Consider the following 13490-nt stretch of genomic DNA (forward strand, 5'->3'; position numbering starts at 1 on the left):
TAAATAAAAAAAATACTCCCATGCTGAGGACTCATCATCCATCACCAGAGCTCCAGCTGGAACACAGTGTGATCAGGGTGCCACCATACGGCCCACATCTACGGGAGCACAAGCGCTCCACGGTGCACCTGGCTGAAGACAGAAGCTGGCCGTCACCCTGACAGAACCCGGCATCTGTTGCGATCGGCCTCGGTCCGACCCATTCTTGTTTGGCCCGTGGTGCAGGCTCACATCTCGTTTCTTCTTGAAAACGGGCCTGTAACATACCTTGATATTGTGTACACCAGCTACATGTTTCTCTATGCTACATTTAGACTTATCGTGCAGGTAGAATAAACCTTCCACCTGAAACAAAGGCCTACAGTCCTGCAGCAGCTCTGTGAGGCTGTACTTGGGCATAGCGGTGCTAGCTTATGCTAATGTCAGCATGCTAATGTGCTCTAGTGCTATTGTTGTTGTTTTTAATAGTTTGAGGGTTTTAAATAATATTCTTGTTTGTGTGGTGATATTTTGTCACTGTGATATTTTTTGCCGTTTCATCTTGTTGTGCACTTATATTTTTAAGTTTGTGTTGGAGGTGCAGCAACATTTGGTGTCTAGCTCATCCTGGTGGGGACATGGCTGTATGTGCCAAATTTCAGTTTGTTGTACAGACATTTCACTTTATACCACAAATGTCAACCTCATGGTGGCGCTACATGAGGAGTTAAGGAAACCATCAAAATCTGTAGGATTCATCGTCTTGTTGAGATATATCAGTTTGAATCAAAAGGGGTGGACCGATCCACGTTGCTATTCCAGAACTGAAATAATCATCAAGTAGATTTGACTGCTTTGCTGTGGCACTAATGTTCGAAAAATACAAATGCACAAATGATGCCACAAACTGCTGTGTTCTGAGCCAGCGGAATAACACTGCTCATAATTGAATATAAGGCAAGCTCTGGGCCCTTGTCACATGTGGACTCGTGAAGTGGAACAGTGCTCACCTGAGACTTTTCTCTGCATCTGTTCCATCCTCGCCGCTGCCTGTTTTTCTGACATTCGGCGGCGTGTGCACACATGACTGAATCAGCACAGCATTTGGAACACTGCACAGGCAAATCAGACACTTCGCAGTGTGTGGTCCAATCCCACTTAATCAACTAATACATTTCACTGATTTACGTCACATATGTGGAAATGTTTAATGTTGTATCTCCATTATGTCATCCATCACATTCATCTTTCTTGTGTTGTGATGTTTCTTTGTGTCATGGCTCTGTGATCCGGCCTTAATTTGAGTTTTGGTGTCTCACTGCAGCACAAAAACTCCCTTCATGACACAGTAAATGCAACTTATTAGAGGACAAAACAATAATAAAAGTATGAGTATAGTCTTTATGACCTTAAATATATTGAGAAACTGGATAACACCTGGCTGACATTGGAATCTTACAGCAACATTTACCGTTTCAGGCTGCTTTAGCTCATTTCACTTCTGACAGGTTTATGTGCTGAATGAAACGTGTCCGAAAGCAGCCAGCCTCGAGCAAAGGCACAATCAATAACCGGATTTGTCAGCTGTGCCCTCGGAGGTGACTGAAAACAAACTGATGCCGATACGGTAAGTCCTGCTGATACCTCATGGACAAACACCGATAATCAAACATTATTCTATTCTACCAGCTGAAGGTTGCCCGTTATGCTCCTGAAAAACATAAAACCATGGGGAAAGTATCAAGTTTGAATTTCCTGCTGTCCGAGCCATTTCACCTCCTGCCTCCATGTTCAGCCACCAAACCTGCAGGTCTGCCATTAATCAATAATTAAATGCCATTGCCACCCATGTTCTTTGGTTACATGTTCAGCCCCTTGCCTCTGTGCACAATCAGGTCCGGCTGGGAGAGAGTTAAAAATAGGTGATCACAAAAGGTGTTTAAAGGGCGCCAGCACCGGGACAGCAGAGAGAGGACAGGCAGGGGTCACCTCCCCTTCACTGTAAACACTCAAGCAGACAGCCTCTACAGGGTTCGTCTGTGACTCCTCAGTGTAGAGGTCAAACCGGATGTGAACATGCCTCCACAGCCGTTTCCCCACACAAGGACAGAACAGGATGTACACACAGAGGAGCGGGAAAACAGACAGATTACTACTTAAGTCATGCATCTCAAATGAGGCCCATAAATAGAACCATAAATAATATGAAGCTCAGTTAAATTGGTATCATTTTTTACAGAAAATGAAAGAAAAACAATTTGGAGAAGGCACATTGTTATGATGTGCTGTGGATTTATTTGTTGCAGACATTATAAGATGACAGAAAAAGGAATTACAATCTTTACTTTCAAATAATTTGTCAAGCATAAGTGACCAAACATCCGGAGGTTACAGCTCCATGTATGCAAAGAGCTTAAGGCTACAAACAAGCAATTATTTCAATTTAATGATTATATTCTACATACAGAAAAATGCTTTTCACAATTTCCTAAAGCCCAAGGTGCCATAAATTGCTTGTTTTACCCGACTAACCGTAAATAACCTGAAAGATATTCCATTAACGGCCCCCTTTGACAAAGAAAAGCGGCAGAGAAGCAGTAAGTGTTTGTCGTTTATTTTTTTCTTTTGGTGCAAAATGCCAAACAATAATCAAAACATATAAATTTGAATGAATGGTTTAATCAATTGTTTCAACTCTAAAAAGAGTTTGCTTGCTATTCACCATTTTATTTCATATCATTTCAGAAGACATTGCTTTGCTTAAGACATATGCACATGTTCTTTCCGACATTTTGTTTATCATGAAATACGGCATTGAGGTACAGTTTTATAAAATAAATATATGAATTTCATACATTTGTTATTATTAAAACTAGAAATTCAAAATCTTTAGGTAAGCATGTTTAAGATGGCGCAGAGGAAGCTGCTATCAGAATGGAGGGTGTTATGCTGAACAAAAGGTTATGCGATTGTACAAATCGGAAACTAAAACTTGTATGTATGCTGCTGTTCTTGTGTTTGCGTGGGGATGTTTACTGTTTTGGAGGCGATGAGGGAGCGAGAGCTTGAGAGGAGGGGATGTCTGTACCGGCACGGCAGGCGGGAGGTAAAAAAACAGGTCCTGTTCAGATGCTGAGCTAAAATAATCTATAAATAAACCCTGGATTCTCTGTTTGGACACCTGACTGTGCCGCTTATGCAAGAAATTACTGGCAACACTTAAATGCGTCAGTCTCCCTAACCTCTCCTCCTCATCTTATCAACCCCAGAAGTAATTACAAGTACACACAGGGTCTTCACAGCATGTTTTCGGAGGATTTGATGAGATGTGGACCGTTAAGGACAGTATGAAAATTATTAGGGGTCAAAATAGAGTGGTTAGACGTTTTTGGGGGGTGCCAACGGGAGGTCCTTTTCTGTTCTCACACCAGATGTATTGCATAATTTCAACCTTCCAATGCAAGATTGAAATATATCAGAGTTAATAATGGTGGCTTTAGTGTGCAGAGAAGGCCAAAACATTTTTACTATATGCACAGGAAAGCAACCTTTCACAAATAGGAAAGCTGTCATGTAAAGTTAGTCCATAAATAATTCAAGTTCAGCTTGACATGTTGGGCCCAGTTCACGCCGGTCAGTGACATTAATCTATTATTGTTTGTTTATTGATAGAAAAGCGACAATATTCACCAGTTTGTTATATTTGCTACAAATGTGGCAATTGTTAAAACATTTTTAATGTACGATTGGCCGTAATGTTATTCCATTAAAACATTACCGTTTATACTTTGCCTCTTAAGTTAGGATACTTGTAAAAACATAAGTTGACCAAATTCAATAAGTGAGATATTTGGGAAACGGTGTAACCAATAGGGGGTTCAAAGAACGAAATTAAATGTACTATAAACAAGTGTATACTTCCTTAGATTTGTTGTTGCACTGCTTCACTGTGAATAAAATCAGCGAGTAAAGTTCAGTTATTTAAAAACACTGAGTAAATAAAAAAATGTCTTACAAATATAGTCTCTACACAGCATATACAAAAATCTGCTCAGATAACCTTAATTTATTGGCGTATTAAAGCCAAAGCATGCCAGCCGTCCTTTACATTTGTGCAATTATTATTCCATAATCTGGTAATATTCCAGATATTATGGTGCCGTTACATAATGGAGCTCAGTATCGGGTGGCGTCTGTTGTCCCAGAGATAGAAAGACAGGCAGCCAAGTCTCCACCCAACACAGCTACTGCGGTGGCCTGGACAACATGGACTGAGATGGAGCCATGCAAAGTGTGTTTTTAGAGAAAAAAAACCCACAATGTCATCACTTGTTAAAAACAGTTGAATAAAATTATTATGATGTGAGCATGATGTTCTGGCAGAGTGCCTGGTGCTACCTTCTGTCACCGACCCACAGACCAGCCAAGTCATTAACAGAATATAGTTGACACTCCGGTACAGTAGTCAAGAGACTCTTCAGAGGAGAATGATTCCTCGGGGTCATTATAAGTCGATTAGTTAATTAGCTTACTCCGGCAGACATCACTGAAGAGCATGACTCAACTGTAGCAGACATCAGCCATTTGTTGTAAACATGGCAACAACATCACGAGTATTCTTACTGGAAAATCTCTGTGTCACACAGAAACAATAACTTTTGAAGAGCGCACGGGCTTGGGTTAACCTACAACACACGATTATCCTTTTGTTAGGTCGATACTTTCACATGCTCAAACATCACATGTACAAATACTCTCACATGCTCAAACGCATGCAATCTCACCTGCATGAACACACTTCCATCACCTATGGCACATCTACATTTAGCATGAATTCCCCTAAGCCTTTATGTGACTGTGTTCATACGAGTGAGCTCTCATGCTGCTGCAAGAGGCCAAGCTGGTGGACCAGAAGACACCTGGTTCAATAACCTAAAGGGGACGCCGCTCTGAAACGTATGCGTTCAGCTGTGTACAGGAGATATAGGCAAACATCTCCCTCAGGCTGAGGTACGGGTCTGCAACAATACAGAGCAGAGCTGCAGAGCTGCCTCGCTGCTGCAGCTACACACCTTTAAACCTAACGTAGCTTGTCTCAGTTTTAATTAAAAAAAAAGTACCAGCCAAAAGCAGTACAGGATGGAAATTTATGAGGCTGCAAATCTGACGCAGAACAGAATGTGAACGGGTGAATACATAAAGAGGTCAGGCGCCTTTGAACTGCGCAGCACGGAAAGTGCTCCGTGCAGGTACTCGTGCCTGCGAGCCCCCTCTCCGCTGCATTGTTCCACCGTTGGCATGTGAGCCAGAAGCAAAGCGAGGTCAGTTTCCATTATGCACAGAAGCATAATCCGCGCTTGTGTAATTCCCTTTTAAAAAGCCTCCTTCTGGTGTTTCCCTGGAGTTGACGAACCTGCATTCCAACGCGGACCGGCTGCCTCCCGCTGGCAGATTCACCCCTCGTGTTGCCACCACAGTTCCTGCCTACCAATAACCCCCTCCAAGGAAAGAAACTCTGCATAGAACATCCTCTTGTTTGCCTCAAATCGTGCCCTTTTGTTTTCGCCAGCAGCAGAACTCGCTCTCTACTCGGCAACAGACATATTTACACCATATCAACACAGTAAGCTTTTTCAGGTTGATGATGCCGCTTTGGGCCACAGTCACCCACTGTTCCTCCTCACCCACGTCACTTTTCAAGCCTAACATGCAACATGTGCACCCCCTTGCCCGTAGGAGGATTAGAGCCATATCTAAAACCACTACAAATCAAATCCCATCAGATTAATTCATAGTGCAAATCCCAGCCATACTAAAACCTTTGCTTTGTTGTTCACGTCTACTTCTTGTGCTGTCGTCGTCTACTACCACCAGGCCAATTACGCCTCTCAAGTGGGAGTTTTCAATATATGGTATTAGCGGCATCTTTATTAAAAGCAAATTATTCCTCCCACTGAACATTAGCCATGGTGCTCTGCCCCCTCTCCAATTTTCTTTGCACCACAGTTGGCATCAGTCCATTCCACATTGGGGAATATAATCTAATATTCTCTGTCCCTAAGTAAACAGCAAAACACACATTCCCGATCATACTTCTTGTGCAGCCTTGAAGAGCTCACTAAACATTTTAATTCAGAAATAAATACTGCCATTACTTTTGATCCCAAGGGTTACTTGAGACTTGTTCAATTTAGGTGAAAAAAGTAAGAGTGCATTTATTCCATCCGTCATGGGACTGCTACACGACAAATGCATCTCAAGATCTGCATGTGACTGTTTAAATAAGAGCCTCCAGAGGTCGTATCAGCCCTTTGCAGTGTGATTTAGCCCTTTGTAGATTACAAGCATGCATTGCAATCAGGCAGGAACACAAAACAGTTTGGACAGCACCTTTTGTTTTCCAGGAGTTATTACTGAAAGGCCAATAAAAAGCCACTCATGATGAATGGCTGCCTTAGCACCACAAGTTTCAGGACAAGCAAAACACCATTAGCACCCCGTGAACCCAGGAAAGGGCTCCCTCGCTGATCACAGAAATAATGATGAGGAAAAGGCAGCGAGACTAAAGCTGGCAGAGTGTAATCTATGCAGCCCACAAACAGCGGCTTAATTAAACTGAGCTTCAGATGTTGTACACACTCAGCATAAAACGGAAAAGCCTCCAATAATAATTCTCATCCTATTGAGCCGGGGTCCGTCCACGGTTAGTGCTTCTGGTCCGCACCGGGCCTGGACAAACAACTGCACTGGGAATCAGGACAAACACACTGATCCGTGAGAAAAACATTTCTCTCGCTTATTGTGAGAGCTGGAAACCAAGAACTGTATTCAGTTCTTGAGAAATGTGTTGATGGTAAACACGTTTTGTTATACTAGAAAGACCATGAACATCCATTTAGATTCACGTCATCTGGTCCCTGTCGTGATGGGAGACATGAGCAATAAATAGCCCCGACAAGTGCAACATGAACAATCAGTTAACTGTAGTCAGTCAGACAGACTGAGAGAAAAGCGGTTCACTTCATCAATGAAAGATTGATTTGTTTGTTTGTTTGTTTGTTTAAATGTTTAATGAACAATCAGTTAACTGTAAAGACAGACTGAGAGAAAAGCGTGAAAGTTTCCTGAATCTCTACATAAATAGTTGGCGAGTAAAAAACAGAGCTGAGTAAAAAAGATAAGAAAAATGTTTAGTATACATGGCGTTATCCGGCAGATTTTTCTATCCAATTTTTTAGAATTTGGCCTAGAAGTCTAGATGACTTGTTTAAGTGCTGATTTGCAGTATAATATATTGTGAAAGCCAAATCAATGTAGTAAGAAAATGTGTTTGTATATTGCAGCCCTGCACAGTTACAATCAGAGACACTCATATTGCCCACAACTGGCCAAAACACAGCAAATGATCATCTGAGGTTCCTGAAATCTGAATCTATGACTGAATCCATGAGGCTTATTCACAAGACCAGGACCCAAGAACAAAGAGTCATATGATCGGCTCACAGCGAGGAGGCAGAACAAGGGTGGGATCAGAGGAAGGAGGACTAGAGCCGGTGAGAAATGCACGGAATGTGAAGTACAGTCTGGTGCTGCCGGTGCGGAAGACTTTTGAATGGAAAAAAAAAAACGAAGGTAATCCTGGAGGATTAGGAGGGAAACCTCAAGCACATAATCTTGTCATTTGGTGCTCATTTCAACAGGACCCCACTGTGACATTCTAATGGTCTCAATACTGAATGGTTCAAATAAAGTGAGGTAAAAAAAAAAATCTAGTTTTGCTTGTTTGTATAAAAAATTGCAGGTCACAGCAACCAATGATTTACTGTTCCCCGAGGGATGCTGCGTGCTGTGACCAGTAATACAGTCATAACCAGTTAGTCCTTGCTGGGCCACTTGTGATGCCGCAAAAAAACTAATTAGACAAATGACTTCTTAAATTGGCTGGGCCCTGGTCTCATCCTCTGGGTGCTAGCCAAACACAAATAATACAACAAATCCCAAAATTGAGTTGCACCTACTTTGGCAAAATAATTATTCTCAGGGCTTTAAAAAAAAGAAATAAAAAAAAGAAAAGAAAATCTCACTTCAAGAGGTCTCATATAATATATACATTTCCACTTTATGACGTAAGATTTGGAGGTTTCTGTAATGGTAAGGGCAAGTATTCCCTAAATCATGTTAGCCAATAAATATCACCTCTAACCCTGCTGCTGGACTCACTGAGTCATGGGGGAATCACAGGAAGCTCAAATGAAACAAGGAAATTCAATTGACATCTTTCCATTGCTGCCGGTACATTTCAAATCAATAATATCATGCTAAAACGGAGCTTTAATGTATTCCGTTGCCTGATGCAGATGTCAGCAGTGTCAGTAGAACTGTCAGCATAGAGTCCAGCATAACTAATTATAGAGATTGCTGCTTACTTTAAGTGTACCAAAGATGCTGTAACATAATCAATACCTGACCCTTTTCATAGGCCTGTCAGTGCTTATAGCAGCGCAAGGATTCTAAACGGAGTCAGAACAATAGGCGGCCCAATTAAAGCAGCATATAAACTCAAAAACTTCACAACTATTGGGTGCTACTTTGAGGTTTCTTTTGCTACAATTTCATTGTTTGATTGTGTTGGACCAATACATAGCCATAGTTGTCAAGTATAGTGTATCTAACGATCTTCTGACCGTATAAGTCATCATCAAATCTTGTAAAATTATAGAATATATATCTTGAGGGAAACATCTATCTTTTTAGCTTCTTAATGCTCTCTACACTCACAAGATAATCGCCAACTTTGTTTGTCAGCTATTTGGTGCTGAATAGGTAGCGTATAGTGGGCTTTTCATGGCGATTTTGCTTGGAAAAGAATTTAAAAAGTTGCAGGGTGTGACACCAAAACAATGCACTGAAAGACGTTAAAACTCTTTGTGGAGGTGAGGAAAACTGCAGAGTAGAGTGATAATTCTCTGTTGGTTGATTAGTGCATCTTTAATAGCATACCTGGCTCTGAACAGTTCCTCTGCTCCGTTTCGTTGTCTGGCACTGAAGCCATTAGCCGTCTTCCCCAGTGTTCAACGTCCGCATGTCCCTCCACGATCATCCCATGGCCTGCAGAGAACAGAAAAACCAAAAAAACTTTGTTCATCATACATTCAAAATGAATAAAAGTATGTTAGCTTGCAGCCAAGTATGCAGGTTTGCTGCACGTGTTGGAGGGTAATACTAAAGTTCTGCTGGAACGGTTTAAAAGCCTTTTTCTTTTGTCGCAGGGAAACCTTGAAACTCCATTTTGCACATTGTAAAAACAGCAATGAAAACTAACATGGCTGCTCTTACAGAAAAGTATGTTTTATGACCCAAAGCATCCATGATCATGATCACGGTCATTAATCCAAATAAGGTGGCCTTTTCTTTAATCCGTTAAAAGTTTTCATTTATGTAGATATGACATTTTTCATCCGGCGGCGGCAATAACACATTAACACGCAGCTGCTGTGCCATTATGTTTTAGGGTGGGAGAGTTGGAGGAGGAGCGTACAACTTTCATTTTTCATTAAAATGCTCTTAAGCCTCCGTAATGAGGACATAAAAAAACTGTTTTCCTAAATCTATTATGTAAAATCATCAACGACCTGATTGGCGTTTTGAACTCATAAATTCTCATAAAATGTCACCACACAAACAACGTTGTTTTGACAAAGCGGAAACTTGCTGCAGGATGATTTCACAGTATTGCTGAATTCTCGATTATGAGCGGATCACTGGGGAATACCCCGAGGGACAGATTGTCCTGTTGTTCAGACTACCTCAGTCTGGCTTGTCGTTGTAGGTTACACAATGGTTGTGAAAGACTTTGAAGCAGTGGACTCACATGATCTGAGTTTGTAAATGTCCCCCTGACCATGTGAATGTGTCCGTATGATCACTTAGTCTAAAGAGGGCAAATTCCCCAACTAGAAATCTTGGTTCAGAAAGGATTGGTTAGGACAAAGGAGACAACTATTACTTAGCTGTAAAGACTTATTGGAATATTTAACTGATTAGAGAACTCGAATGTATAAAATATATAAAATACAGTAGAGCTAGACTAATAAATCTACAAATATTTGCTTATTGCAGATACATCAATATATACGTCGGCTGATCAGTAATTTTAAGCTAGGACAAAGTAGTTTAATCTGCTGATTATTTCCTTGATTTATCGATTAAATACTATGGTCTATATAATGTAATATTTATAAATGCCCAGGACAATTTAATAAGAGGACCTAGGTGATGTCATCAAATTGCTCGTTTTTTCTTAAACCCAAAGATATTCAGTTTAATATCACAAAAGATAAAAGGAAACCAGTTTAAAACTTGAGAAACTATTAATAGAACTACAGAGTAATTTTCTGGCGATCAACTGATGCCAAACTATTAATCAATGATTAATAGTTTCCTAGTTTGAAGTAAATTAGAAACAGTGCATACCCAGTACATATCTTTGTCAAATTTGAAGTGACTGATTTTTGTAAACTCGATGTTTGAGGACAGTGAACAAGCTGTTAAAACAACAACAACAACAACAACAAAATGTTACTACCGTCAGAGGTTGTGTTGGTGAATCTGAGCAGCCCATTTACACGTCACGCAGGAGTTGTGTTTGTGCACACCGGATAAAAAAACAAAACTGTTTAGGCACCGTTAATCGTTTTTACTCTCTAACCTTCCACTTAATGTTTTTATAAAGTCATCTACCTGGATCGCACGCTATTTTCTTTTGGTGTACCGACACAGACACGTCTTCATTAAATGGCTTTTAATCCGGTACAGTGAGACAGCATGACTATCAGCAGGCGCTGGACAAACAGACTGTACGCAAGGCAACTGCAGCTGCTTCCCCACAGCTCCACAATCCAAAAAACACCAAACCCTCCAGTCATCTCTCCAACCTGTTCCTCACTAACCGGCTCAGTTTCACGCCTCTTACCGTCTCTGGTCGTCCATTTTTGTTTAACGATATCCTATTCATGCTCACAAAAAAACTCATTCTCCGATGTAAGACCAGGGGAAGGATTCAAACGTTGACACTGTGCCAAGAGATGATCACTTTATCATATTTTGAGAATAAGAGTCATGTGTAGAGCACATGGGCTGTTTCACATTCGGACATGGACCATTTATATTTCATGGAAAGTTTGCATGGCAGTCCATCTAAATGCAATTTCTCTAGGCTGTTATGTGTAGAATCACTTGACCACAACTATGAAAGCGTATATTCTTAAAAGAACGATTCTTTGACGACTGCATGCATCTCTGTGTCCCTGTGATAACATGGGCCGGTCAGCGCACTGCGTGCTTACATAACATTTGTTGACCACAGTGGTTGGGACACAGGAAATCCCAAAAACTTGGGGACAGAGAAGTCAGGCCAAGAATCACTCGTGCCGCCAATTTCGCAAAATTGGAAATTGTGACTTAGAGTCTCTGGCTTCTCTGGGATAATCTGGTCCAGATTTGACCAGTCTAAGTAAAGTGGTTTTTGAAATAGACCTGGTCCAATGTGGTCTAGGTGTTAACAAAAAAAAGCAGTCAAATCTCGCTTTCTGTATTTTTACAAATAGAATAAATGTTTCGCAAATCTGAAAGTGGGTTTCACACAGTGTTAAGGCTCAACCTAAAATGTTTACCATGCTTTTAAAAACAGTAAGGAGCGAAAAACTGAGGATCGGTTGCTTAGCAATGCAAGTTAAGTTTTCCCTTGACTTTTCCCTTAACTGCCAAATCAGAAGCTGCGATTAGAGAGCCAACTTCAGCGTCATCCTTGTTTCTCTGCAATGCACACTTTCAGGATCATAGTTGACAAACTACGAGTCAACACACAAATACGTGGAAATGCGGCACAGGCAGCCCCCTTAATTGCGGACTGTGTGCAATGACAATTGCAATGCACTCAAGAGGCCACCTGCATTTAAGCAATGTGTGGACTGTAAGACTTGAGGCTACAGAATTCTCAATAAACATTAAGGCAACATTAAAACTAACACAGCCAAGGCTTTACCCAAACTAACCAACTCTGATCATAATTTGTATTTCATTTCATCCCACAAGGCTCACTTAAAAAGCAGTAAACCACACATAAAAACTGTACAATGATGGCATTGAAACTCTGAAAGTTGTATTTCATGTACCGACTTTCACAGCCTGAACTTTGAGAAGGCAACAGACACCACTACAGACTACATTCAATTCTGCAGAGAAAATGTCCAAACTCAGAAGATGATAACTAAGGACCCAAACAACAAAACCTCTATTCCCGAAGATATTTCCAAAATGCATTGTTAAAAGACAAATAGCATTTACAAGTGGCGACCTTCGGTAACCTTTCTGTGCAATTCAAGTCCAAAATAGTCCAAGTCATGCAGAAATGGAAGATACAAGGTGTAAAACAGTTTCCATGCCTGCAGTATACCCACCAACAGGCAAGCTAACAAAATAATAAGTGACCCATCCCAAATGCGACACACGGAGTACCAGCTACTTCCAGGTTTAGAGTACAACGTGGCCGTCTGGATAGATTTAAAAATTCATATCCCTACTTAAAATTTTAACAGCGGCAGATTAAATAAATAAGAATGATATTGAGATGGAAACCAACAGTGCTTTTTTTGGGGTTTATTTATTGATGATTGACTATTTTCCAGTGGCAGCGCTTTTTTTAAATCTATTTTAGCGTCACTGTATGTTTATGATTATGCCCTTGGAAGTGATTATTGTTTCCTGTGGCTGCTGTACCCTGTTCTTTTATGAATTTGGAATGTGTTATGTGGATGCAGCATTGTGGGAAGGCCAATCCAAATGTCCTACAAAGTGGGAATATATAGTGAATCTTGAGCTTAAAAAATAAATTCAAAGCCACATCCGATGTCTATCTTTATACATTGAATCTTTTGGCTGCAGGTCATACTAAGAAATTTCAACAATTGGAAGTCCCTCGAAGTCTGAGACGTTGGGATATACATTTGTTATTCATTTTGAAACAGATTTACAGTTTAAATTTAAACGGCCTGTCAGTAAATAAACATCTTTCCATTTTTGCTGGGGTCAAGAAGTCAGTGCATCTTTAGTGCCTGATGGGGTGCAACATTACAGGCGGACCATTTGATAGTTGATTCATTGTTAAAGCCATTTTTCCCCAATCTAAAATGCCACATATTGTCTTGCCCCGGTCTCTAAAATGTGATTGTCGGCCTTCTTCGTCCTCTCTCTTTGGGTTTAGGACTGTTGGTCCAAAAAGAAAAATCATTTGAAGATGCCACCAGCAAAAAATTGCTCAACGTTGGTGAAGCTTAAACATTCTGTTTGCCTTAAAGTTGGAATCATTTATAAATGAGCATATCCTTGCAATGAGGCCAACCTCAAATTCATACAACTGCAGTTACATTAAATTAAACTAAATTGACATGCTACTTTGGAGCACAAACAAAGAAATGATCCCAACTGGGATAAACAGGTAGTGAGCACACCTC

At 40.7% G+C, this 13490-nt stretch overlaps 1 protein-coding gene across 2 annotated transcripts in view; it reads right to left on the minus strand.

Moving 5' to 3' along the window:
• The window catches only part of slc24a4b (solute carrier family 24 member 4b), a 30798-nt gene that overhangs the window by 14432 nt on the left and 2876 nt on the right, over window positions 1–13490 (minus strand). For both annotated transcript variants that reach the window (XM_054618164.1, XM_054618163.1), the window contains exon 2: window positions 8980–9087. In XM_054618164.1, the coding sequence (XP_054474139.1) occupies window positions 8980–9087 (108 nt within the window). The remainder of the gene's footprint in view (window positions 1–8979; window positions 9088–13490) is intronic.

The sequence above is a fragment of the Anoplopoma fimbria genome, chromosome 18 (assembly GCF_027596085.1).
Source record: "Anoplopoma fimbria isolate UVic2021 breed Golden Eagle Sablefish chromosome 18, Afim_UVic_2022, whole genome shotgun sequence".
Lineage (NCBI taxonomy): Eukaryota > Metazoa > Chordata > Actinopteri > Perciformes > Anoplopomatidae > Anoplopoma > Anoplopoma fimbria.